This window comes from Salvia hispanica, chromosome 2 (assembly GCF_029641045.1).
Source record: "Salvia hispanica isolate PSC_SH4W2 chromosome 2, Shi_PSC_v1, whole genome shotgun sequence".
NCBI lineage: Eukaryota > Viridiplantae > Streptophyta > Magnoliopsida > Lamiales > Lamiaceae > Salvia > Salvia hispanica.
Window position 1 is genome coordinate 36,335,542 of NC_142693.1, and position 22,288 is coordinate 36,357,829.

General features: G+C 35.2%; 2 protein-coding genes across 7 annotated transcripts; both read left to right on the forward strand.

Moving 5' to 3' along the window:
* The first annotated feature begins 2,420 nt into the window (after nucleotides 1-2,420).
* On the forward strand, nucleotides 2,421-7,751 carry RBL15 (RHOMBOID-like protein 15). Of its 4 annotated transcripts, none has more exons than XR_007173179.2 (13): nucleotides 2,421-2,529; nucleotides 2,928-3,093; nucleotides 3,401-3,704; nucleotides 4,126-4,158; nucleotides 4,255-4,346; nucleotides 4,450-4,523; nucleotides 5,666-5,760; nucleotides 5,852-5,921; nucleotides 6,623-6,807; nucleotides 7,108-7,159; nucleotides 7,244-7,314; nucleotides 7,378-7,452; nucleotides 7,521-7,751. XR_007173179.2 is itself a non-coding variant. In XM_048101183.2 (13 exons), exons 1-13 carry the CDS (start codon nucleotides 2,506-2,508, stop codon nucleotides 7,524-7,526), a joined length of 1,233 nt encoding a protein of 410 aa, XP_047957140.1. In that variant the 5' UTR covers nucleotides 2,421-2,505; the 3' UTR covers nucleotides 7,527-7,751. The 4 variants fall into 4 exon arrangements, 2 of the variants coding, with proteins under 2 accessions (XP_047957140.1, XP_047957139.1); XR_016135723.1 differs by having other exon boundaries at nucleotides 7,527-7,683; XM_048101183.2 differs by having other exon boundaries at nucleotides 7,244-7,300.
* A 2,042-nt stretch (nucleotides 7,752-9,793) lies between these two features.
* LOC125215303 (ubiquitin C-terminal hydrolase 12-like) lies at nucleotides 9,794-22,186 on the forward strand. 3 transcript variants are annotated; one of them, XM_089065572.1, is made up of 33 exons: nucleotides 9,794-9,962; nucleotides 10,331-10,418; nucleotides 10,623-10,776; nucleotides 10,974-11,131; nucleotides 11,590-11,855; nucleotides 11,965-12,183; nucleotides 12,261-12,369; nucleotides 12,445-12,560; nucleotides 13,411-13,509; nucleotides 13,744-13,794; nucleotides 14,623-14,732; nucleotides 14,835-14,909; nucleotides 15,203-15,281; nucleotides 15,360-15,506; nucleotides 15,590-15,670; nucleotides 15,755-15,874; nucleotides 16,707-16,829; nucleotides 17,714-17,791; nucleotides 17,897-17,985; nucleotides 18,075-18,183; nucleotides 18,321-18,389; nucleotides 18,463-18,573; nucleotides 19,141-19,196; nucleotides 19,296-19,473; nucleotides 19,594-19,695; nucleotides 19,779-19,850; nucleotides 20,112-20,177; nucleotides 20,547-20,612; nucleotides 20,858-20,944; nucleotides 21,030-21,146; nucleotides 21,261-21,335; nucleotides 21,450-21,536; nucleotides 21,688-22,186. In XM_089065572.1, the coding sequence occupies exons 1-33, from the start codon at nucleotides 9,933-9,935 to the stop codon at nucleotides 21,727-21,729; spliced, it is 3,429 nt and encodes a 1,142-aa protein (XP_088921698.1). In that variant the 5' UTR covers nucleotides 9,794-9,932; the 3' UTR covers nucleotides 21,730-22,186. The 3 variants fall into 3 exon arrangements, with proteins under 3 accessions (XP_088921698.1, XP_047972642.1, XP_047972649.1); XM_048116685.2 differs by lacking the exon at nucleotides 13,744-13,794; XM_048116692.2 differs by lacking the exon at nucleotides 13,744-13,794 and having other exon boundaries at nucleotides 10,334-10,418.
* The last annotated feature ends 102 nt before the right edge of the window (nucleotides 22,187-22,288 follow it).

The window sequence follows — 22,288 nt, forward strand, 5'->3', positions numbered from 1 at the left end:
ACTTAGAGCTCACCATCCTTTAGCTATTTTAATTTAAAATTATTTATTATATATTAAGTATATTTTATTTATATTAAATTTGCAGACGAATAACTATACCTCTGATACCATTCGTTTTGGTCGTCATCGGACATATTGCAAGAATGAGATAAAGCCAGAGATCAAACAGAGAGAAAGACGGATTTTTTAAAGTGAAATTAATGAGGTAAATGTTGTGTTTATAGGTGAGAATATAAAGTGTTAAATGGAAACAGTTACTTCTCCTTCGTTGCATAGTAGTAGAATCATTTTGTCATTTTAGTACGTTCCATAGTAGTGGAGTCATTTCCTTTTTTTTAGTAAAAATCAATATTTTTTTTCGCTCACTTTGCTTTCTCTTACTTTATTCTCTTTTCATCTATCTACCTTTTTCATTTCCTACCTTATTCTTCATTTACTTAACCCACTTAACTTCGAAAAGAAATGTCTCTACTACTATGGAACGGATGGAGTATATCAAAATCGGTGTAGGGATGGGTATGTGTTGATTAAAAATTTTCAAATTATGAGAATTAATTAAAATATTACTCCACAAAAACAATGATTCGCATCTCGCAGGTCCGCTTCCTCATTGGCCGAAAGGTGAAGGGCTTGTGGTGATGTCTCACGACGTCTTGCGCAGCCACCACCAGCGCGTTCCGCAACCATCTTGTCCCCCAAATGAAACTGTGTTGATGGATTGTAGATGCCCTTATAACAATAAATTTCAAAATGCACAATATAATTTAAAGAAAAATACGTCCCTCGTTCCATAAAAATATGTTTTTATGGACAATTGATATGACACGGGAGTTTAAAAAAATTGGTAAGGTGGAGAATGGTGGTTAAAATGATGTTAGTGGATAGTATGACCCACATTATTAGTAGTGTTTAATGGTGATATAAGTTGTAAAAAAGTTGATGTATAGAGGTAATAAATTGAGATAACTATTCAAAAATGGAATGCACATATTTTTGTGGGACAGATGAAAATAAAAAGTGCACATATTTTTATGGAACGAATGGAGTAATGAATTTCAAATAATAAACTCAATTTCACATTTCTATCATTACTTGATGTTATTTATTGTCGGTAAGAAAATATTCAACCTAACTGTGTTGAAATTAACTTGGAGTGTGGTAAAAAATTGCTTTTCTATGATTCATACGGCAAAAACCTAACCTTAAAATTCTAATTAAACGACTATATTAATTCATTTTATAACTAGAATACACTCAAAAAATTAGGTTTAGGGTCATGTTAAAATGTATTTAGGATACAATCCACCATTAAGATCAATCATATATAATTAGATATTAAAATGAGTGGATGAAATTCAAGCTTACGAATTTTAATAAATAATAGATAAAATATCAATAAACTGGTAAAATAGTCAATATCTTACATGAGAATTTCAATACAAGTACCCAAAAATATCAACATATTGTATTACAAATATCAGCACAGTGACATGAGAATTTCAACACAAGTACTCGAAAATATCAACACAGTTTTATTAATATTGTATATGCATTATATTGAATTTTTTTTAATGCATTTATTGATGTAAAATCTGCTTTTAACATATAAAAAAATTGAAATCAAAATTATAAAATTTCATTATCCGATCGTCGTCGAAACATATGCAATTGAGATATCGTTAGAATCCTTATGAAATTACCTTTAATTGGAGTATGTTTTTTATACAAAATAATTTAAATCGAGAGAGTTGCATGAATTTAAAGTTTTAAGATGATTTTGAGAAGAGAGAATAGTGGTTAGTTTTAACCGCAATACATAAAAATTGACATTAATACCTTTAAGTTTATTTAATAATTTTTTAATTTAAAATATAATTCATTTAGTATTATTTCAACCACTAAATCTTCTAATCTAATGACTAAAATTTAATTTTAATTTGAGATTACTAATTAGTTACCTATTGATCATGACCTTATTCTTTTACTCATGAAACTTGGGAAGTTTCAATAAATATACATATGGAGTAAAGTTGTCGTTTAAAACAAAATTTTTGATTGACTTATCATCAATTCCTAACTTATAAAAATAGCTAATTAAATCACAATTTTTATACATTTTTCAAATGTCTCATGCAATTAAAATTTTGATAAAATTTGTTATGAATTTTGTACTTTTCGTCATTATATCCCCACTCGTTACATAATAATCATCATAATATAGAACAATGCAAAAATTATGATTTAAATGATAAACTTCATCAAAAATTTAATTGAATGAGATAATTGACAAATATATAAAAATTATAATATAATTGAATGACCAGGAAAAAAAATTTAAAATAATAATTTTCCCTTTAAACTAAATTTTGGTCCATTGGAGCGGGTTATATAATCGTCATCACTATATTAATGAATAGAGTAATGTTGAGTTTCTAAATCAAACTCTTAAGTAACGTAATAACTAAAAACCTTACAACTGAAAATTCGAGAAGATTTCGAAGCGAGATGAGACCGAACGTCGTCTCCGAGGTAGCAGATCTTCTTTTTCAGCTCCGCCTTCCTAAAACTGTGCTTACATTCATCTTAATGCAACTATTTTTTGCAATGTGCGGCTTTAGGGTTTATAATTTTCCCGGGTTTAAGTGAGTTGAGAACTCGATTTTACTCAATTTAAGTTTTTGGTATGGATTAGGAATTTAATTGGCTCTTGGAAGAATCTGATTTCTTTTCTGGTTAAACTTTGATGTGTGTTTTCTGGTTTAACTTTGATTGGTACTCTGGTTGTGCTTGTTGGTGTTTTATTGACTTATAATTTATGTGATTCAATTTTAGTTATGTAGATCACATTAATCCAAACGTGATTTTAGTATTGATGTGGTAAGATTTTCTGCTTCATTCTGTTTTGAGTTGGTTGATTGTTTGTGTAGGCGGGATTGTCCACCAGAGTAAACCAATGGTGGGAAGCTATTCCGTTTCTCACATCAGTTATTGTTGCTATTTGTGGAGCCATATATTTGATCTGTCTGCTCGTTGGTTATGACTCCTTTGTCGAAGTCTGTTTCTTGCCTTCAGCCGTTATTTCCCATTTTCAAGGTAAACCATTATTCTCGATTGTGATATGAATGTGCTGCATCTCGTAGTAATAATTTGTTTTTTTTTGGGGTTTGTTCCTTGCCTTTTCATTTCATGTTCACTGCCTAGAGTTATGAATTGTTCCATACATGCATTTTCTCAATAAGAGAGATGAGAAGAATCGGCTAGTACAATAGTGGATTGATTATTATTTCCTTTGTTGTTGCGATTACAAACTTGTTACCAAATGTTTTGCAATGTTCTCTACTGATGGAAGAAATAAATTACTCCACTTATTTGTTTTATTGGTTCATCCCGTGTTCTGCAGTTTACAGAACTTTCACCTCTATTGTATTCCATGGTTCTATGCTGCATGTTCTCTTCAATATGATGGCATTGGTTCCCATGGGCTCTGAGCTGGAACGAATCATGGGATCCATCCGCTTGCTCTACATAATAATCCTACTGGCCATAAGCAGTGCCATACTTCATCTTGTCATCGCATTAATAGCAGCTTATAATCCGATTAGCTTCTACCCAGCTCTCATGCATCAGTGTTCGATTGGTTTCTCTGGGATCCTGTTCTCCATGATTGTCATTGAAACAAGTCTTAGTGGAGTTCAATCCCGAAGGTTTGTGTGATTGATTGCTTATTTTCTATTATTATATTGCCTGACATGTGTTTTTGTTCTTCTTCTGCTTCAGAAATCTTGGTCATTCAAATGAGGAATTCATGGCTTGACTACTTTTCCTGGCCTATGTCCTTCCACTTTGAAATGAATCTAGTATAACTTGACCTGATACAAGGTTTTTGAAAGTGAAGAAGCATATACTATACTATCTAATAAAAAATATAATTTATTGGTCAAAACATAGGAGATCAGAGCCATCGGTTCTAGAATTGAGAATATTAATTTATTTCTGATTTGATTTTGATTTGAGAATATATACTTCTGCTATCGGATTTTGTCTTCTTGCTAATTGATTTAGTATGGTGCCTTTATAATTACGAATAGAGATCTGTGGACTTATCAATTTCCCTTTGCTCTGCAGTTTCTTTGGGCTTTTTAATGTACCTGCAAAATGGTCAGTGAAGCTTATATGCTAATGCTTTGCTTGTTTTTTTTATGATATTTTTTGTTCCTTTACATCTTTGTTTGACAGTTTTCTCAACAATTCCAGGTACGTATGGATATTGTTAGTGGTGTTTCAGCTTCTTATGGCAAATGTCTCATTACTTGGACACCTATGTGGTATTTTATCTGGATATGCATGTAAGTTATTCACACTTTTTGCAAAATACATAACTTCCTACATGCCAATACACTTCCTTCTCTAAATTAAAGTAAATTCTTTTTTGTTTTCTCTTTGAACCAGATACTTTTGGGTTTTTTGATGTCTTGATCCCTGGGGGTTCATTCTATTCATCGATTGAGGAGTCATCCTTGCTTGTAAGTTTCATTAGAAAATTAACTGCATGGTACACAACCCTTGGTTGTTTTTTTCTTATTCTGTTCTTTAAGGCTCCCGTCTGTTATGCACGTAAAAATAAGATTAGCAAGGGACACAGACTGCTAGCTTCCGTCCTTCTGATGCTGAATAAACTTTGGATTGCCTTTCATCAAATCAAGATTTTACTTATCATGGACGGCGACCAGCATTTGTTTGTTTGCTAAAGAGATGTGCAACTTAAATTGGATTTAATTACTTCTATAGACCTTAAATTAAGATGAAAGGAACTTGATCTTCTTAGTCACCTCGGGTGGGACACCTTAACTTTATTGAATACCATGCACTGGAAACATAGGAAAACATTGGCATTCAACGATCCATTCATCAGTCAGAACTTACCAAGATGACCTAGCTTACTTGCATTTTTGTTGAGTTGTGAAGAATCATGTGTGCATTGAAGTGAAATTTGTGCAGCTAAGTGACCGGAATTTATTAGTATAGGTGTTTAGTAGAAAAGTTTGTGACTTTTACAAGTACTTGTGATGTTCTGCTAGTCTGGGATTTCCTGGAGAATGCTTGAGTAATATAGTATTATGCACTCTAATGATGGGAAGAAGGTCAAGAAACATGAAAGAAGAGAAGCATGGTTTTTGAATGCACTACTATTTTCATGCATTTGTTGCTAACTCCCCAATTCCAAGCTCTTTGGGAAATTTGTTTCAAAAAGAAAATAAGATTTTGCAACCAAAAAGGTCATTCATTAGGTATAAACTAGCCGGGACAACTATGTTGTGGTCAAGTATTAGAGTAACTTGTGGGTCGCTAAAAATAATGATGGTAAACCTGTAAATAGAACTGTGATTCAATCTTTGCCAATGTAGAAACTAAAGGATTTGATATTTTGGTTTTTCAATTTCGAGCTCTCCATTTATGCTACATTTTCATCACACAAGATTCTAGTTTCTGAATTTTGTTCCTCCATGGAGTGCTTTAAAATCAGTTCAGCATGGAAGTGACTTTTTTTTTGTTGCATTACCTGTTTGTGCTCCATTACTCTGTCTTGTGCATCCCCCTTTCTGTGTGCGACCATGTTTATTAGTGACCTTCCATGTACTCCCTTTTAACACTCCTGTCGTTGCAGTCTGCTTGTGTGAGGAGACCTAAATTCATATTGTCTACTGGCAGCAATGTGTCTGGCCATATCCCCACATATACTAGTCAAAACACCACTGCAAGGTAGCTCCTGCATTTTCTACTTAGTTAGTAGATAGATTTCTTATCATACATTTGATTCTAAATCTGAGATGCTTGTTGTTTCCATCTACAGTGGATTGCTTTCTGGAAATATGTGGAGGAATTTGTCTTCTTGGATGCCACAAAGAGAAAATTCTGTTGAGGTACAACTTTGGGAATCTTGCAGAGTTCGAGTTTTATTTTTATAGGGGAAATGGGTTGGGATTGCTTGGTAATCTAACACACTATGGGCTTGGACTTTTAATCAAGTTGGTCACACTGGATGGTTGTGTGATCTATGAAGGGAGGATAAGAGAAACAAAGCAATACGCCCTCTGTCCCTAAACTATAGTCTCATTTTGCCACTTGTGCAGTTCACAAAAATTACTTCAACTTCATTTATAGACACTACCCCACAATATGTCACCCTCAATATATCAACTTACACTTTCTACCGCATGACCCACCACTTTCTCTACTCATAACACATTTATTAATTATTACCAACTCTACCTGTAAGGTGAGACCCTTTCTCCACTCAGAATACACTCAACCATTTTTATTAGTGCCTGCCCTATAAGGCCTATCGTTTCGGAGCAGAGGAAGTATCAACCATGAATATGAATGAAATGAAAATACCAGAGCTAGTTGCTAGGGTGCATGTTTGAGAATTAAAAAATGCAGCTATGAACTCGAGAAAAACGATCACCCAATATCCTTAATTTCACATATGTTTGCAGACCTTACATTGTCTTAGGTAGTTCATGAACTGAAGCTAAAAGCCACGAGTGTAATAAATACAATCAGAAACAAAGACAGTAATGAAAGTAATGATTATACTTTATACAATGCTTACTGGATGCAGACAGCCCAAGGAAGTGATAGGTTTCCTGGGAGAGGAAGGACTCTTGGTTCTCAAACAAATCGAGCAGCCTCGGTTGCAAATTCGGATTCTAATTTACAAGCTAGACTTTTGGATGATGTTGATGAACGGGATCAGCAAACAACTCCATCAAGAGGTGGGGGAGGTCAGCCGATGCCGGATGGGAGGTAAATTCATTGAACGACTACAAAAGCATCCTTCATCTCTAGTTTTGCTAGTATGTTTCTGTTACTCTGCTTGGAATTTCTTGAGACATCAAAACAGAATAAATGCTACTCAACCTTTTTTTCAAAGCATCATGGCACTTAACATAGGTTAAGTAAGTTCTCATCACCAGCGTCTCAGTATCAACTTTTGCCCATACTGTAGACATTCTCACTGGCAATATTCAAATCCCGATAAATTCTCTGGCTTTACTCTCTGTTTTTTGTCGTGTTTGGTGCCTCATATTTTATCTGTTTTTTCAGGCCCCCGGTAGTGAATAGTGCAGTGCAGCCTGCTAGAATGCAAAACAATCAGGTTCCGATATCTGTAAATAAATTTGATTTCTTTCTGTCTATGACTCTATCACTCTTGAGGTGTTTGCAACTCATCGTCATGTAGGGCTCTGTTGCTACTGAAGAGGAAATTCAGAAACTCGTGGCTATGGGCTTCGATAGGGTAAAAGAGATTAAGTATGTCTATTCAGCGTGGCATCTTTGATGGTTGCTTTGAATTTATTCATTTGTTTATTGCAGACACAGGTAGAAGTAGCAATTGCAGCCGCTGATAGGGATCTGAACGTTGCAGCTGAAATCCTTATGAGCCAACAGGTATATTTGTCTCAAGTTCACCATATTCTGCGGTAAAACTTCGCCCCTCTTACTCTCGGTGTTGATAGGGATAGTCGAAAAGAAGCACTCAGTGGAGTAGTACACACAAAATCCACCCGCCAGAGAAGACTTCTTGACGACGTACTTTAGAATTTGGAACGCGTTGCATTGGTGGTGTACAGAATTCAAACATCTAACACAAATACCATATACTCTACTTTTTTCATCCAAGCCAAACTTGTAAAAATCTGTATTTCTGTGGGACATCAAGCTTACAATGGCAGTTCTTTACTGAAAAATGGTCTCTCTACCAAGAATCGTTTTGAAGGCTCTGTATTCCATACAACAAAGAAATTGAAATCTACTAAAGGAAACAAAAAAAACAGGAAAATATTTGAACAACAATTTCAGTTCTACAGGGATTGTGTTTTCATGGCTAAGCATTGGCAAATGTTTAAAATTAGACAAGCCAGACAACAAACCTTTGCCTTTGCAGCAAAGTAATTGAAGATCAGATTCTTGTGCAGTTTGAGCAGTCAAAAAGTAATTGGTGATGATTAATGAATTTACCAGTTTGATAAGGCTCATCTAACCAAAATGGTAGAACTAAGCATCACTTGGATTTGCCGTTATGCATGTCCATCTAGATTGTGAGTCTTGATTTTTTTTAATACAAATAATTGACTAATATTTAGATGTCTACCATCATGTCTATAATGTATAAGGATGACTTCATTTATTTACTTGAAATTATCAACAATAATACTAGGCAAATCATATGATAAAAATAAGTTTTCATGCAATAAGGAAAAGGGTTTTTTGGCTTTTTAAACCAAAACTTTTCCCCGAATTCCGGTTTTTCCCGTGAACTATGAGATTTGTTTTTAAAACCACGAACTTTCATTTCGTTAGGATTTTCTCCTGGCGGGTCAACGACAAAACCCGGGTTATCTACATGTCAATTTTAATCCTATTTGTCACTAAATTGATTACTTGGATACTATTTGGCACAATAATACATACACTCACAATTATTACATAACAAATGACAACTTTTGAATAAACAAAACACAACTTTAACATTTTGAATTATGCTATTCGAGTCGGAAATGTGTTATTCGGGTCGGGTTGAAAAAATCCTAACGAAATGAAAGTTCGTGGTTTTAAAAACAAATCTTATAGTTCATGGGAAAAACCGGAATTCGGGGAAAAGTTTTGGTTTATAAAGCCAAAAACCCTAAGGAAAAAAGGTTCTGCAAATATAAAGTAACTAAAATCATATTTTTCGATATACGTCTAACACGCGAATACGTGATGCACTTGGCTGAAAAATCATGCATATTGAGTTATTACTTAGTCAATCAGATATTGACCTAACTCAATCTTAAATCATCTGATTCTTATTGAGTCTCAACCCAATAACTTCCTGTGTGTTCGTATCGTGTCGAGAATTGTCAGCCTTAACATTAGTAATTTATTATGCATTTTAGCTGTACACGACACGGTAACGACCAGGACATGATATTACACAATGAAAATATGATACTACACTATTAATATATGGTATAGCATAATTAAAAGTTTATCTTGATTTAATTCTAAATAATCTATAAGATTAAAGTATATTAGTATATTTTAATTAGTAAAAATAAAAAGTACTACTAGTAGTTAAAGTATAAATGCCCAAACTCAATAAAATATTGAACCAAACTCGTTCACTTTGTGCGTGGATGTGAATTCATTTACTATTATCTTTTAATTATTCTCAACCTTTTCTAATACGAGTTACATTTATTTGCTTTCTTGGTGCATTAAATATTCAATCATCCAAACCAGATTAGATCTAATCGAATATACTATTCAAATCTACAATTTTAATTCATTAATTTACAACGAATCATCAAAAAATTCGAACAAGATTTGGGGACAAAAATAAAATCAAACCATAATTCGGATGCTGTAAAGATATAGGGCATTGGATGGTGTAACTCTTTACAAATCTATTTTGATAAATTATCTTAAAATTGGGGAAAACAGAAAATGTAATATCAATCACTAAGGAAGGAATTATAGTCTAATAGAAGCACAATAAACATTTGTACTCAATATAATATGAATAATTAAAGGAAGGAATTATAGTCTAAAAGAAGCACATAAAACTTTTGTCGGTTATTCGCATTAATTATCCAATCGCATGCCTCGTACACGCGACAACTCCACGAATTGACCAAAATGCCCACATGTTGTTATTCACTACACGTCGCAATTTGTCAATCCCTATTTTGCCCCCACGTAATTGCAATAATACCCAAATTATCCATGCATAGTGTCGAGACCCAATACACACAGGCCGTAAATCCCTCTCTCTAACTTCTCCTCTCTCTCCTCCCTTCACCCCTCTTCTCTCTCTCCCCTACCAACACAGAGATTACATTAATTCTCTGTATAGTATCGATCGGTCGGCTGCAGTCTATTCAGCCATGACGATGATGACTCCGCAGCCATTGGATGTAACTCCACTACCTTCTGACTCTCATTTTTTCATTCATGCTCATTTCGACTTTCCATCTTTTTCTGTGGTCTATTGCTGTGTATGTTCACGCATAGTACCAATTTGTTTGCATTTTCTCCAATTCATGCGTAAGTTTTGGTGTTTGTATGCTTACTTTCGTGTGTGGGGGCTGGCTGAATGGTTGGATCGACTAGGGTTTTGCGTGAGCGAGGAAGGAGGTTTAAGTTAGTTCAATTTGAATTTCTTGTAATCGTGTTGTTTTAGTGAGAATGATTCAATTCGAGATCATACATTCTGAAATGAAGCTTAATGTGTACTGGATCAAGCTTATTTCTTTCTCATTTTTATGTGGCTTCTGGACTTTAGCAGCAGGAAGATGAAGAGATGCTGGTTCCGCACTCGGATTTAGTGGAAGGTCCTCAACCTTTAGTTGAAGGTCCTCAGCCAATGGAAGGTGCCGCTCTCTGCCCCACTATTAAATCTTTTTATGTCAGTTTATAAGATGAATTCATGCTAAATACTGCCATGATGTAGTGGTTCATATGGCTGTGTTATTGTTGGATTCTTCACTTTTAAGATTTATTAACAGTACTTCTGATACTTCTTGTTGTTTTGGTCCAAGTGTACTAAAATTTAGAAGCATTTTGTAATTTCGTAGTGGCACCAGGCGACAATGACAATGCGGGAAGTGTGGAGAACCAGGCTAATGAAGAACCACAAGCATCACGTTACACATGGACAATTGAGAACTTTTCTCGACTGAATATGAAGAAGCTGTATTCTGATGTCTTCACAGTCGGAGGTTATAAATGGTAATTTTGGAATTTTGAATCTGGCCTTTTCCTTTTATGTCCATGTGTTGGGGGCGTCCAATAAATGATTATGCTTGTTAGAGCTGCTTAGCACCTAGCATTATGGGGCTAGATTTCTTATATTTTGAGTTTTGCATTACCTTGCATTATTATGGAAAACAACCTGATTGCATTTTGACACTTATTTCCTTTTGCAGGCGAGTGCTCATATTTCCTAAGGGAAACAACGTGGACTACTTGTCGATGTATTTAGATGTGGCTGATTCGGCTACCTTGCCTTATGGGTGGAGTAGATATGCACAGTTTAGCTTGGCTATAGTTAATCAGATGCATAACAAACTTACTGTCAAGAAAGGTACACCTGAGATTAGATCTGTTTTGGTGCATTTATGTAGCTAAAGCTTGATACGTATTAAGACTTAAATAGAGATTTACATGTTCTGGTCTGTGCATACATTTGATAATAGTATAGGTTTGTATTGGTTGACCACAGTTAGTAGACTCGATGACAGAATCTTAGAGCTGTCGTGATACTTTTCCTTCCATATACATGCCAATCAAGAAACTGATTTTCGTAAATTGTGCTTAAAAGATCCCTGTTATGCACAGGAGTTATATAACACAAGTCTCTCGTTAAATTTTAGTTGATTGTATGATTGGCCTGACAATTTGCTGATTTTCACTTTGAGTGAGTAGATTGGCTCTTAAATGTTGGAAAATAAAAGCTGTCTACATTCTGACGCTTGTTAAAGCAGTTTGCTACCTAAATCATAATTTCCGTAATGTAATCCTCCCCTTTTCTGTGTTTTGCAGACACACAGCACCAGTTTAATCAAAGGGAGAGTGATTGGGGTTTCACATCTTTCATGCCTCTCAGCGACCTTTATGATCCCAACAAGGGGTACCTCATGAATGATACTTGCATAGTTGAAGCTGATGTTGCTGTGCGCAAGGTTATTGATTACTGGGCATATGACTCAAAGAAGGAGACAGGTTACGTTGGGCTTAAGAACCAGGGGGCAACTTGTTACATGAACTCTTTACTGCAGACTTTGTACCATATTCCTTATTTCAGAAAGGTTATCTAATTATTTACAATATATATAGTTCTGAATACCCAATATTTAAATACATGAGGTCACTAGTAGGGAAGTATGGAGAAGCCTTACTCTAATTATGTTATATCAGGCTGTATATCATATGCCAACTACGGAGAATGATATCCCTACTGGAAGTATCCCTCTGGCGTTACAGAGTTTATTCTATAAGCTCCAATACAATGACACCAGTGTGGCTACAAAAGAATTGACTAAATCATTTGGATGGGACACTTATGATTCATTCATGCAACATGATGTTCAAGAACTTAACAGAGTCCTATGTGAGAAGCTTGAAGACAAGATGAAGGTACTAAAAATTCTGAAAAAAAACTTACCTCCTTGAAAGGTCATTGTAGACTTCATCTTTTTTCCTTTAATGGACAGGGAACTGTTGTCGAAGGAACAATACAAAAGTTATTTGAAGGCCATCACATGAATTATATTGAATGTATCAATGTGGACTTCAAATCAACCAGAAAAGAATCATTTTATGGTACTATTTGTTTCTAAGGATGACCTCTATCTGTTAATGGAGACAACTTTATTCTAACAGTTGTTCTCGTGGCAGACCTTCAACTTGATGTAAAAGGTTGCAAGGATGTTTATGCTTCATTTGACAAGTATGTGGAAGTAGAACGCCTTGAAGGAGATAATAAATACCATGCTGAGGAACATGGTTTGCAGGTTTGTAATTCCTCTTCCAGATAATGAAGTAGTAGTAGTTTATTTATCTGTACATTTTGTTTTTTAAGGTTGAACATTCTAGACTTGACTAAATTGAAGTTTATGAAGGAATATTGGGAGAGTTAATGTCTTGTTTCAGCAACTATTTAATGAGAATAGTTCACCAGTTTATACACGTAGAAGCTGTATGGAACTCTGGCCTTCATGTGATTAGATTTGCACCAGAGTCAATATCAATGTGATTCTGGCACCCTCAATGTATGATGATATAATAATAATAATAATAATAATAATAATAATAATAATAATAATAATAATAATAATAATAATAATAATGTAATATTTGATGTTAAAAAGTAGACCTCTTGGTTTGTGATGCTCTGAAGTCTGCAAAGGACAGATCTTTAAGAACACACTACAATACGGATCATGCTACGTACCTGTCTGAATTGTGTTAGGGTGGAAAGGTAAATTACCTTTTATAGAGATATGGTATGGCTAGTGGCTACCAAGCAAGTTTATAGCGATAAACAGATGATAATGTATTTACAATGTGGAGGTGCATGTTGTTTTTTGTGTTGATAAAGCAATTTCCAGCTGTACTTGACTTTGGACTAATAAAGCCTTATAGGGAGTTGTTGCCATGGTTAGTTACACACTGCAATCTGGGAAACAGGTCATCATTAGAAGGAAATTTTATTTGGTTGATTAGTTGATCTGACAGCTACAAAGTCATTTACTACATCTGAATGTTTTTGCTCTTATTCCACATTTTAATTGATGCTATGTTTCTTCTACATGAGCTTCTCTCGCTACATATTATCTAATTAGTCCTTTTTCTGAATATTAGGATGCCAAGAAGGGTGTCTTGTTCATTGACTTTCCTCCAGTTCTACAGCTTCAGTTAAAGCGATTTGAGTATGATTTTATGAGAGATACAATGGTGAAGGTGAGTGGGTCAATACAGTAAACTTCTTCATCTTAGGGCTCGATTTGCGTCACTGCTTCCACAAGATTCAATTGCTTTTGCTAAGTATCATTTTTCTTGCTCCACATCTCTATGATGATATCAGAATAGTGCTTATACTGAGATGATGATGATTATGATGCTGAATTAGTTCAACCATTCCAAACTGTCCCAATCAATTTTTGGGTAAATTTGTCCCGGTCTTGCCTTATGCAGGTGGCTCATGTTTGCTACAGCTCCTCTATGGAAATGAGAAAAAACAGTTTGGCCTTTCCAGCTTGTTTTGCATGGCTATTGATGCGAAGTTTTGCCCATCTTAAATCATGCTCTATTGATTTATACTCCCTCTGTCCCTAAAAAATAGACAACATTGGAAAAGGCACGGGTTTTAATGCACAATTGGTAAAGTAAGAGAGAGATAGAAAGAAAAAGTGATTGAAGTATTGTTAGTGGAGAATGAGACCCACCTCAATAGAGAGAAAAAAATTTCCTTAAATAGAATTGGTCTATTTTAAGGGACATCCCAAAATGGAAAATGTGGTCTATTTTTAGGGGACGGAGGGAGTATATGACACTAGAGAGCAATGTCTTTTCCCTTTTTATCATTTCTTCACAAGGGGATTTTCTATAGAAAAACTGGTGTATGCATAATCAATATTTTTTTCAAATACAATCTTCATTTCAGTGCTTTAATGGTATGCATTTGATGGGTTTAGGGTTTTAATGCACAATTGGTAAAGTAAGAGAGAGATAGAAAGAAAAAGTGATTGAAGTATTGTTAGTGGAGAATGAGACCCACCTCAGTGGAGAGAAAAAAATTTCCTTAAATAGAATTGGTCTATTTTAAGGGACATCCCAAAATGGAAAATGTGGTCTATTTTTAGGGGACGGAGGGAGTATATGACACTAGAGAGCAATGTCTTTTCCCTTTTTATCATTTCTTCACAAGGGGATTTTCTATAGAAAAACTGGTGTATGCATAATCAATATTTTTTTCAAATACAATCTTCATTTCAGTGCTTTAATGGTATGCATTTGATGGTCTTTAAGTGAATCAATTGGTGTTGAGTCAATTGTAATTTGTCACTGATGCAGATTAATGATCGCTATGAATTTCCATTAGAGCTTGATCTTGATAGAGATAATGGCAAGTATTTATCACCGGATGCTGACAGGAGTGTACGAAATCTTTACACACTTCATAGGTAATTGTGTACACCCTTTATATTTATGTCTATCCTCACATGCTCTTCTGATATACCTTTCAACAGAAGCTGATATGAGGATACTTGTTTCCTTTTCAACAGTGTCTTGGTTCACAGTGGTGGGGTACACGGCGGACATTATTATGCCTTCATCAGGCCAACTCTTACTGATCAATGGTAGGTCTATGTACTTTTAAAGAATCTGTTATTCCTTTCTCTTTCTTCCCTTCAGATATTTACACTTATTTAGATGTGGAGATTGAAAGAATTTGAGCTTGCCAGTATCATTGTGATGGTGACTGAATTAACTCATTAAGACATGCAATTATTTGTTATGTTGGATGAGTTTATTCAGTTGTGTCTTATTGTCTCAATCTCATCTTGCCATTGTATATGCACTTTTGTGCTGCTTTCTGATGGTTTATTTTCCACCCTTGCCTTACTATATGAGGTTATGGCTCATTTTTCAGGTATAAATTTGATGATGAGAGGGTCACCAAAGAAGATGTGAAAAGGGCACTAGAAGAGCAGTATGGTGGTGAGGAGGAGGTGATATGTCTATCTTTTGATTTCCACTCTCCAGAACTCTCTATTTTATAGTGGTGCTTATGTTCATTTATGCTGCAGTTGCCACAGACAAATCCTGGTTACAATAACACTCCTTTCAAATTCACCAAATACTCGAACGCATACATGCTTGTGTATATACGCGTGAGTGACAAGGAAAAAATAATCTGTGACGTGGATGAGAAGGACATTGCTGAGCATCTTAGGGTAATTTCATGTTTTGCACATCCGCATTAAGCGTAATTTTTTAATGTTCTTACCTGAAACTTGATATTCCCTACCAAAACCAGATAAGGCTGAAAAAAGAACAAGAAGAAAAAGAAGATAAGAGAAGATACAAAGCACAGGCTCATCTTTACACAATTATAAAGGTTATTTTTCCCAACAGACTTTCTCATGTACAATTGACCATATTTCTTGAAATGGATTTCTGAAGCAACTCATCTCAAATGTAGGTTGCTCGAGATGAGGATCTGAGGGAACAGATTGGAAAGGATATCTATTTTGACCTTGTTGATCATGATAAAGTCCGTAATTTCCGAATCCAGAAACAGATGCCTTTTAACCTTTTCAAGGTACTTTCTGTTTTGCTTAAAATTAGTGAAATGGTTATCATCTTAAATGAAGTTTGTCGTGTGCTGAAAATTAGTATAATTATGTGATAACTTGTATGCTTATTATGTGTTAATAAGACTTTTTTGGAGGAAGCGAAGCATTGTAATTATGGATGGTCTGGTCATTGTAGTGATCCTATTAGTCTTTCAGTAAACCAAAACAGAGAAATGATGTAATTATGCTAAAAGTGGGATCATTTGTTACTTCTTAGAGATTATGTCTTTCTGGTCTAAATTTGGCGATGGCAGGTGGGGTTTATTGGAGAGAAAAATGTTAATTTTTACTTGCCTAGATGAGACATAGCGGGGATAAGTTGTGAGACGGATCACATTTGGAAGCAGTATTATCAATTAAGTCATGCATGAAGTTAATCGTAATGATGCCAATCGGTTCTAAGGAATGCAAGTGCAAACCTTAACCTTCATTATGAGGGAGATAGAAGAACATTAATTTGGAACAGGACTGTTGATGAAGTAAACTATTATTAATAAAATCTCTCTTTTTCTTGGCCTTAGTGACAATTTAAAACTAGACAGACTTATTTTTCCAAAAATCCTGGGTTCACTCTTGTGATGCTTCATATCCATATTTGTTCTTAATCTTCTGTGTCATATTTTGCTTCTATTACTAACTACAACACGCATTTTTGGCATTTCTGACTCTGAGCATGTGTCCATGACTATATATCTCTTTCCTTTTTTCTTTTGATTCATCTGGACTTGATGCAGTTTTCATGTTTCAACTTTCATGTTAAAGTACAATTCTCGCTTATGCCTATGCTTATTTTTGAAGGAAGAGGTTGCCAAAGAACTTGGTATACCAGTTCAATTTCAGCGCTTTTGGATTTGGGCAAAAAGACAAAACCATACTTACCGCCCAAACCGACCATTGACAACCCAGGAGGAAGCTCAAACGGTAATATGTGTACTATGTTGCTGATTTGTATATTATTTATATGCATAGTTCCCATTTTGATGCATTGTACCTATTTTTAAATGGGTTGCCAGTGTATATCTACTTTGCTTCTATGTTCTTTGTGTTGCTGTTGTTGGCAAGCCTTATGTATGTTACATTTCTTGAAGCATTGAGTGTTTTATTTGGCATATCTCTTTCCTTTTGTTCTTTGGTTCTTTTTCTTTGTGCGTTTGGGGGTTGTGGAAAATGGAGGGAGGGCAGCTATAAATGTTTACCAGTTTTCTCACATTAGAAGATGCAGTTGTTAAAAATAAGTGGTCCTTTGTGTAGTTTTTTATTTTAATTTAAATTTTTTTAATAAATGTTCCCATTTGGATCAATGAGACATCAAATAATTTGGTACTGTTTTATGGTAAAAATGCACTCCCCCGCTATTAGTGGCCTACATGAATTGGTTAACATAGAATAAGAAAGTTGTGTTTTGAGTGCAAAGTGAGACCACTAAAGTTGTCTAACTTTTTTTTTTGAAACGTTTCCTTTTTTGGACTAAGCCACTCATAGTCTGACAATCCAATAAGGTATACATGAAACTTATAGCTGGACCGAGGGAGTATTGAGATATGAAGCTTCTGCTATTTTATGAACTTATTGCATATTTTTATGTGTCCTGTTCATGTATATGAGTGATGATGCTTTGTTTCCAATTATCCTCTCTGGATGCAGTCACTTTCTCAGTTCTAGTTCGTTTCAGCTTTGCTAAATCGTATTTATTTGATTGTTGCTTCTTTATTCGTGTTACTCAGAATGCTTAAAACCAGCAACCATTCTTTTCCTTATGATATGTTATTTTGTTTTATTTTATTATTCATGCTTATATTGTGCAGGTGGGAACGCTGCGGGAAGTCTCAAATAAAGCCCATAATGCAGAGTTAAAGTTGTTCTTGGAAGTGGAGCGTGGACCGGTATATCTTTGCCAATATAGATATAGTATTACTACTTGTGTATGTGCACATTGAGGAAATTTCATTTATCCTATTCAATGTGAGTTAACTGTTTTCAAATTTTAGGATTTACAACTGGTTCCTCCTCCAGAAAAGATTAAGGAAGACATATTGCTATTCTTTAAACTCTATGATCCTCATAAAGAAGAGCTCCGGTACATCACACTCAATGAGAATGCAGTCCATTTTAACTTTTCAGAGTTCTGCCTGCTAATGGTCATTGAATCATTTTCTTTTTTTGTAGATACGTTGGGAGGCTTTTTGTAAAAAGTAATGGCAAGCCTATTGAGATCCTATTGAAGCTAAATGAGTTAGCCGGGTTTGCTCCTGATCAAGAAATTGAACTTTTTGAGGTATATCTTGTCTCTATGCCATAGTCCACATCGGGATTGTTCTGTTGGACAACAAGATGTTACACATAAATTCAAGACAAACATGTATTACTTTTCTTGATTTAAAATGCATGGAACATTAATTCCAATGTCTACAGGAAATCAAATTTGAGCCATCTGTTATGTGTGAACGTCTTGATAAACGCGCTTCATTTCGATTCAGTCAGGTATTTTCTGTAACTAATTTCTTTGTCTCTTTGTGTTCCATATGCTGACTCTTTTACACACTCACACACACAGATTGAAGATGGAGATATTATCTGCTTCCAGAAAAGTCCACCCCCTGAAACTGATGTGCAAGTTCGATTTCCTGATGTTCCTTCATATCTGGAATATGTGAAAAATCGCCAGGTTGATATTACTGCCCCCCTTCCCTCTTATGAGTTTTGGGTTTTGTCTTGAAGAAATAATTCATGCGATGCATTCTAACTCAAGTCTCAAGCTTTTCATCTTTAATTGCTGCCAAAAATGTACTCGGAGCATTTACTGCCAATCATAACTTTGTTTTTATCACATTGACTCTGATATTGATCCTGTAAAATGTGCAGAGGGAAGTTGTGTTTCTATTTAGTTAGGAGAGTAATGGGTTTATTAGAGTAGTGGGTTGAGATGGTTATTTTATTAGTTTTCTATTTATATCATTTGGATTAGAGACGTGGTTATCAATTCCTTTCATCTACTCTGCTCTTTATTTATCGCCTTTACTCCTATCATTTTCTTTTCCATCTGCATTTGGCTAAACTTCATTTTTCTATCTTGTTATGCCAACTCTCAACTCCACCTCTTTTCATTTTGTGGGGTGGGTACTTTTTCTCCATATTTTGTGGGAATTTTTGCTGAAACTTTTGTACACGTGCAAAAGGCTAGTCCTGGAAGTTCTTGTGTGTAACTAGTATTTGCACTTTTTGACTCTTGCAGATTGTCCACTTTCGAGCTTTAGAGAGGCCCAAGGAAGATGAATTTTGTCTGGAGTTGTGAGTGCTATTGATATCACTACTTATTCTGTGGCATTTGAAATTGTCAGAACCCTTTTCGGGAAAAGTGTGTGTTACCATTTCTGGCTTTATGTACAGGGCAAAGAACCACACTTATGATGATGTTGTGGAAAGAGTAGCCCAGCACCTTAGCTTGGATGATCCTTCTAAAATCCGGCTTACCCCTCACAATTGCTACTCTCAGCAACCAAAGCCCAATCCTATCAAATATCGATCAGTTGATCATTTGATAGACATGCTTATCCACTACAATCAGGTGGGTCTAATTTTAGCTTATGCATGGGACAATTGTGGGTGGAGAGTGAGCAAGCATCCTTTGTATTGAGTGTTGTGCAAAAGCATTACTGATCACAGATAATTTGGTGACTTGTGATAGATATCGGATATACTCTACTATGAAGTCCTGGACATCCCTCTTCCAGAGTTGCAGTGCCTGAAAACTCTAAAGGTTGCGTTCCATCATGCAACAAAGGATGAGGTGCTACAACTGCTCTGCCCTTGAATATTTGTTTTGAACTAAATTCTATAAAGCATTGACATGTGTCTTATGGTCTTTCTCAGGCTACAATCCTCAACATTAGGCTGCCTAAACCAAGTACTGTCGGAGATGTGCTCAATGAAATCAAAACAAAGGTAAGCTTGGTCCTCTGCAAGTCGTAGTCAATTGTGAAAACATGCAGCTGTTTATGTGTTCAATATATGTCCCATTGAAGAGAAAGTTAGGGGCAAACCTTTAATTTTACAGGTCATGAAACTGATTCTATGTTAATACCTTCGTTTAGTATTTTTAAGCAAGTTCCCTTGGTGTTCACTGACCCAAGAAAAATGTATAAGGAAGTGAGAGTATCGAATCACAGCTTGACAATGTCTGACGTCCTTCTCATCTAATGATAGGTAGAGTTGTCTCAGCCAAATGCTGAACTTAGGCTGCTTGAAGTTTTCTATCACAAGATATACAAGGTAATGTTCTCTACTGTAACATTCTTTTCTTTGAACAGAACTGCTGTGACATTATGATCTTTTGATGTTTGCAAATTCCTGTTTGGTATATTACTTTTGTATTCATTCTAGGATTATTTCTGTTTGATGAGGATTTTGTGTTTCATTATCCTCTGTGATAATTTTGGTTAGAGCAAGATGTCGAAAGTGTTGGCTTTTGTTTTCTGATTTGATCCTTGCATGGTTTCTGCAATTCCTGCCTGGATCACTTGACCAGAAATTTATGACTTTAACGTCCTGTTCTCCAAATTTTCCAATGTCATATCAGATTACAAGACTGTATTTGTGTCCTAGACTCATAATTCACATGCCACTCTCTTTATTTTACAGATTTTCCCTACCCATGAGAAGATTGAGAATATAAACGATCAATACTGGACGTTACGTGCAGAGGAGGTATCTTTTCTCGAAAGTTTATGCTTTTGACACTGCTGTATTTCCTTACATTCTTATATGGTCTGAACTTTGAACCAAGCCTAATGTACCAAAGTAAATGATTATCAAATTAATGAAAGCCGGATGTGCTGTGGCAAAAGTCCGAAAAGTACCAACATAAGTATGTTTTAACATATTTTGTGGAAAGTGGTAATCCATACTGAATTATTATATCACACTTACATGGTTTTCTTGCTCTATATTAGATTCCAGAAGAAGAAAAGAACTTGGGTCAAAATAATCGATTGATTCATGTTTACCATTTCACAAAGGAGACTGCACAGAATCAAGTGGTACTATATCTACAGGATTCTACCTTGCATAATAGAATAAACATTTATGTGTTAACCTACATTTTTTTGGTGTGTGGTCAAACAGCAAGTTCAGAATTTCGGGGAACCATTCTTTTTGGTCATCCACGAAGGAGAGACATTAGCAGAGGTGAAAGCACGAATTCAAAAGAAATTGCAGGTCCCAGATGAGGAGTTTTCTAAGGTACTGCCGTTCTGTCAATTGTCAAACTAACATGTCCACTTTGCCAAAAGGTTTTGGTTAGTACTAGGAGACCAGGGGTTTTTAACTGTATCGGGTATCTTCTTAAATTTTCAGTGGAAGTTTGCCTTTTTATCATTGGGACGCCCAGAGTATCTAGAGGACTCCGACATTGTTTCAACCCGTTTTCAGGTCTTGTTTTGCTTTTCAAATCATTTGTGTTTCTGGTTAAATATTGGTTTGTTCATGCTATTCAAGTATTCTCAATGTTACAAGTACTGACAAATTTGCGTCCGTACCTTCCAGAGAAGAGATGTATATGGTGCCTGGGAGCAGTACCTGGGGTTAGAGCACTCAGACACGACCCCCAAAAGGTCTTATAATGCAAGCCAGGTAATATTCATGGATATTCCGATCACTTACTTCATTATAAATATAGCTAGACTTTGAATTGGGACCCAGTACATTTCATGTTATACATGTATTACCCGCAGATGGTTCATAATATTGTTTTTTTCGTTTTTGGCTTTTGAAATCATTGCAGAATCGCCACACATTTGAGAAGCCAGTAAAAATATACAATTAAGTTCGGTTACTGCTAATCTTAAACCGCACCAACATTGATGCCAAAATGACTAGTTTTAAAATCTTCAAGCATGGATATGAAGACAGACAATGCGATGCAAAAAGTTGGTCAAAGCACATTGCTGGTTTCCCCTGCTGTGGCTTCACCAAGTGATATGCTCGTCTTTTTGGTAAAAGTTATTATTACTACTACTACTACTACCACCTTCTCTTCTTGACTCGGATGGGAAGCGGAGCCTCCACTGCTATATATGTATTTTTTTTTGTGGTTGGTTGTTCTTGGACTTCTCATCTTCCCCAATTTACTTGTTTTTAAGTAGCAGTTTGAAAATTTTACCTTTTCACCATGTAATTTAACGTTAAGAGATGGTATTTGCCAAATTGGGTTGTAAAGTGAGTATAGTTAGGCTTACATTTGTCTAATGCATATCAAATTTGATTTTGGTTCGAACACCTTATACCTTCCCTCGTGTTATCTGTATGAAGTGGGAGATAAATATGTAAAACTAATAATTATGTTTTTTATAATCTAATATAGATAATTATTTTTCAGTTCATGG

Bases quoted from the DNA above. Each gene is read 5' to 3' on its own strand.
- RBL15 (XM_048101182.2), top strand. From the start codon at position 2,506: ATGAGACCGAACGTCGTCTCCGAG. The intron at 5,761-5,851 runs GTAGCTCCTGCA...TTCCATCTACAG, and splicing joins AGTCAAAACACCACTGCAAG to TGGATTGCTTTCTGGAAATA. The intron at 6,808-7,107 runs GTAAATTCATTG...CTGTTTTTTCAG, and splicing joins CAGCCGATGCCGGATGGGAG to GCCCCCGGTAGTGAATAGTG.
- LOC125215303 (XM_089065572.1), top strand. From the start codon at position 9,933: ATGACGATGATGACTCCGCAGCCATTGGAT. The intron at 12,370-12,444 runs GTACTATTTGTT...TTCTCGTGGCAG, and splicing joins CAGAAAAGAATCATTTTATG to ACCTTCAACTTGATGTAAAA. The intron at 21,336-21,449 runs GTCTTGTTTTGC...CGTACCTTCCAG, and splicing joins TTGTTTCAACCCGTTTTCAG to AGAAGAGATGTATATGGTGC.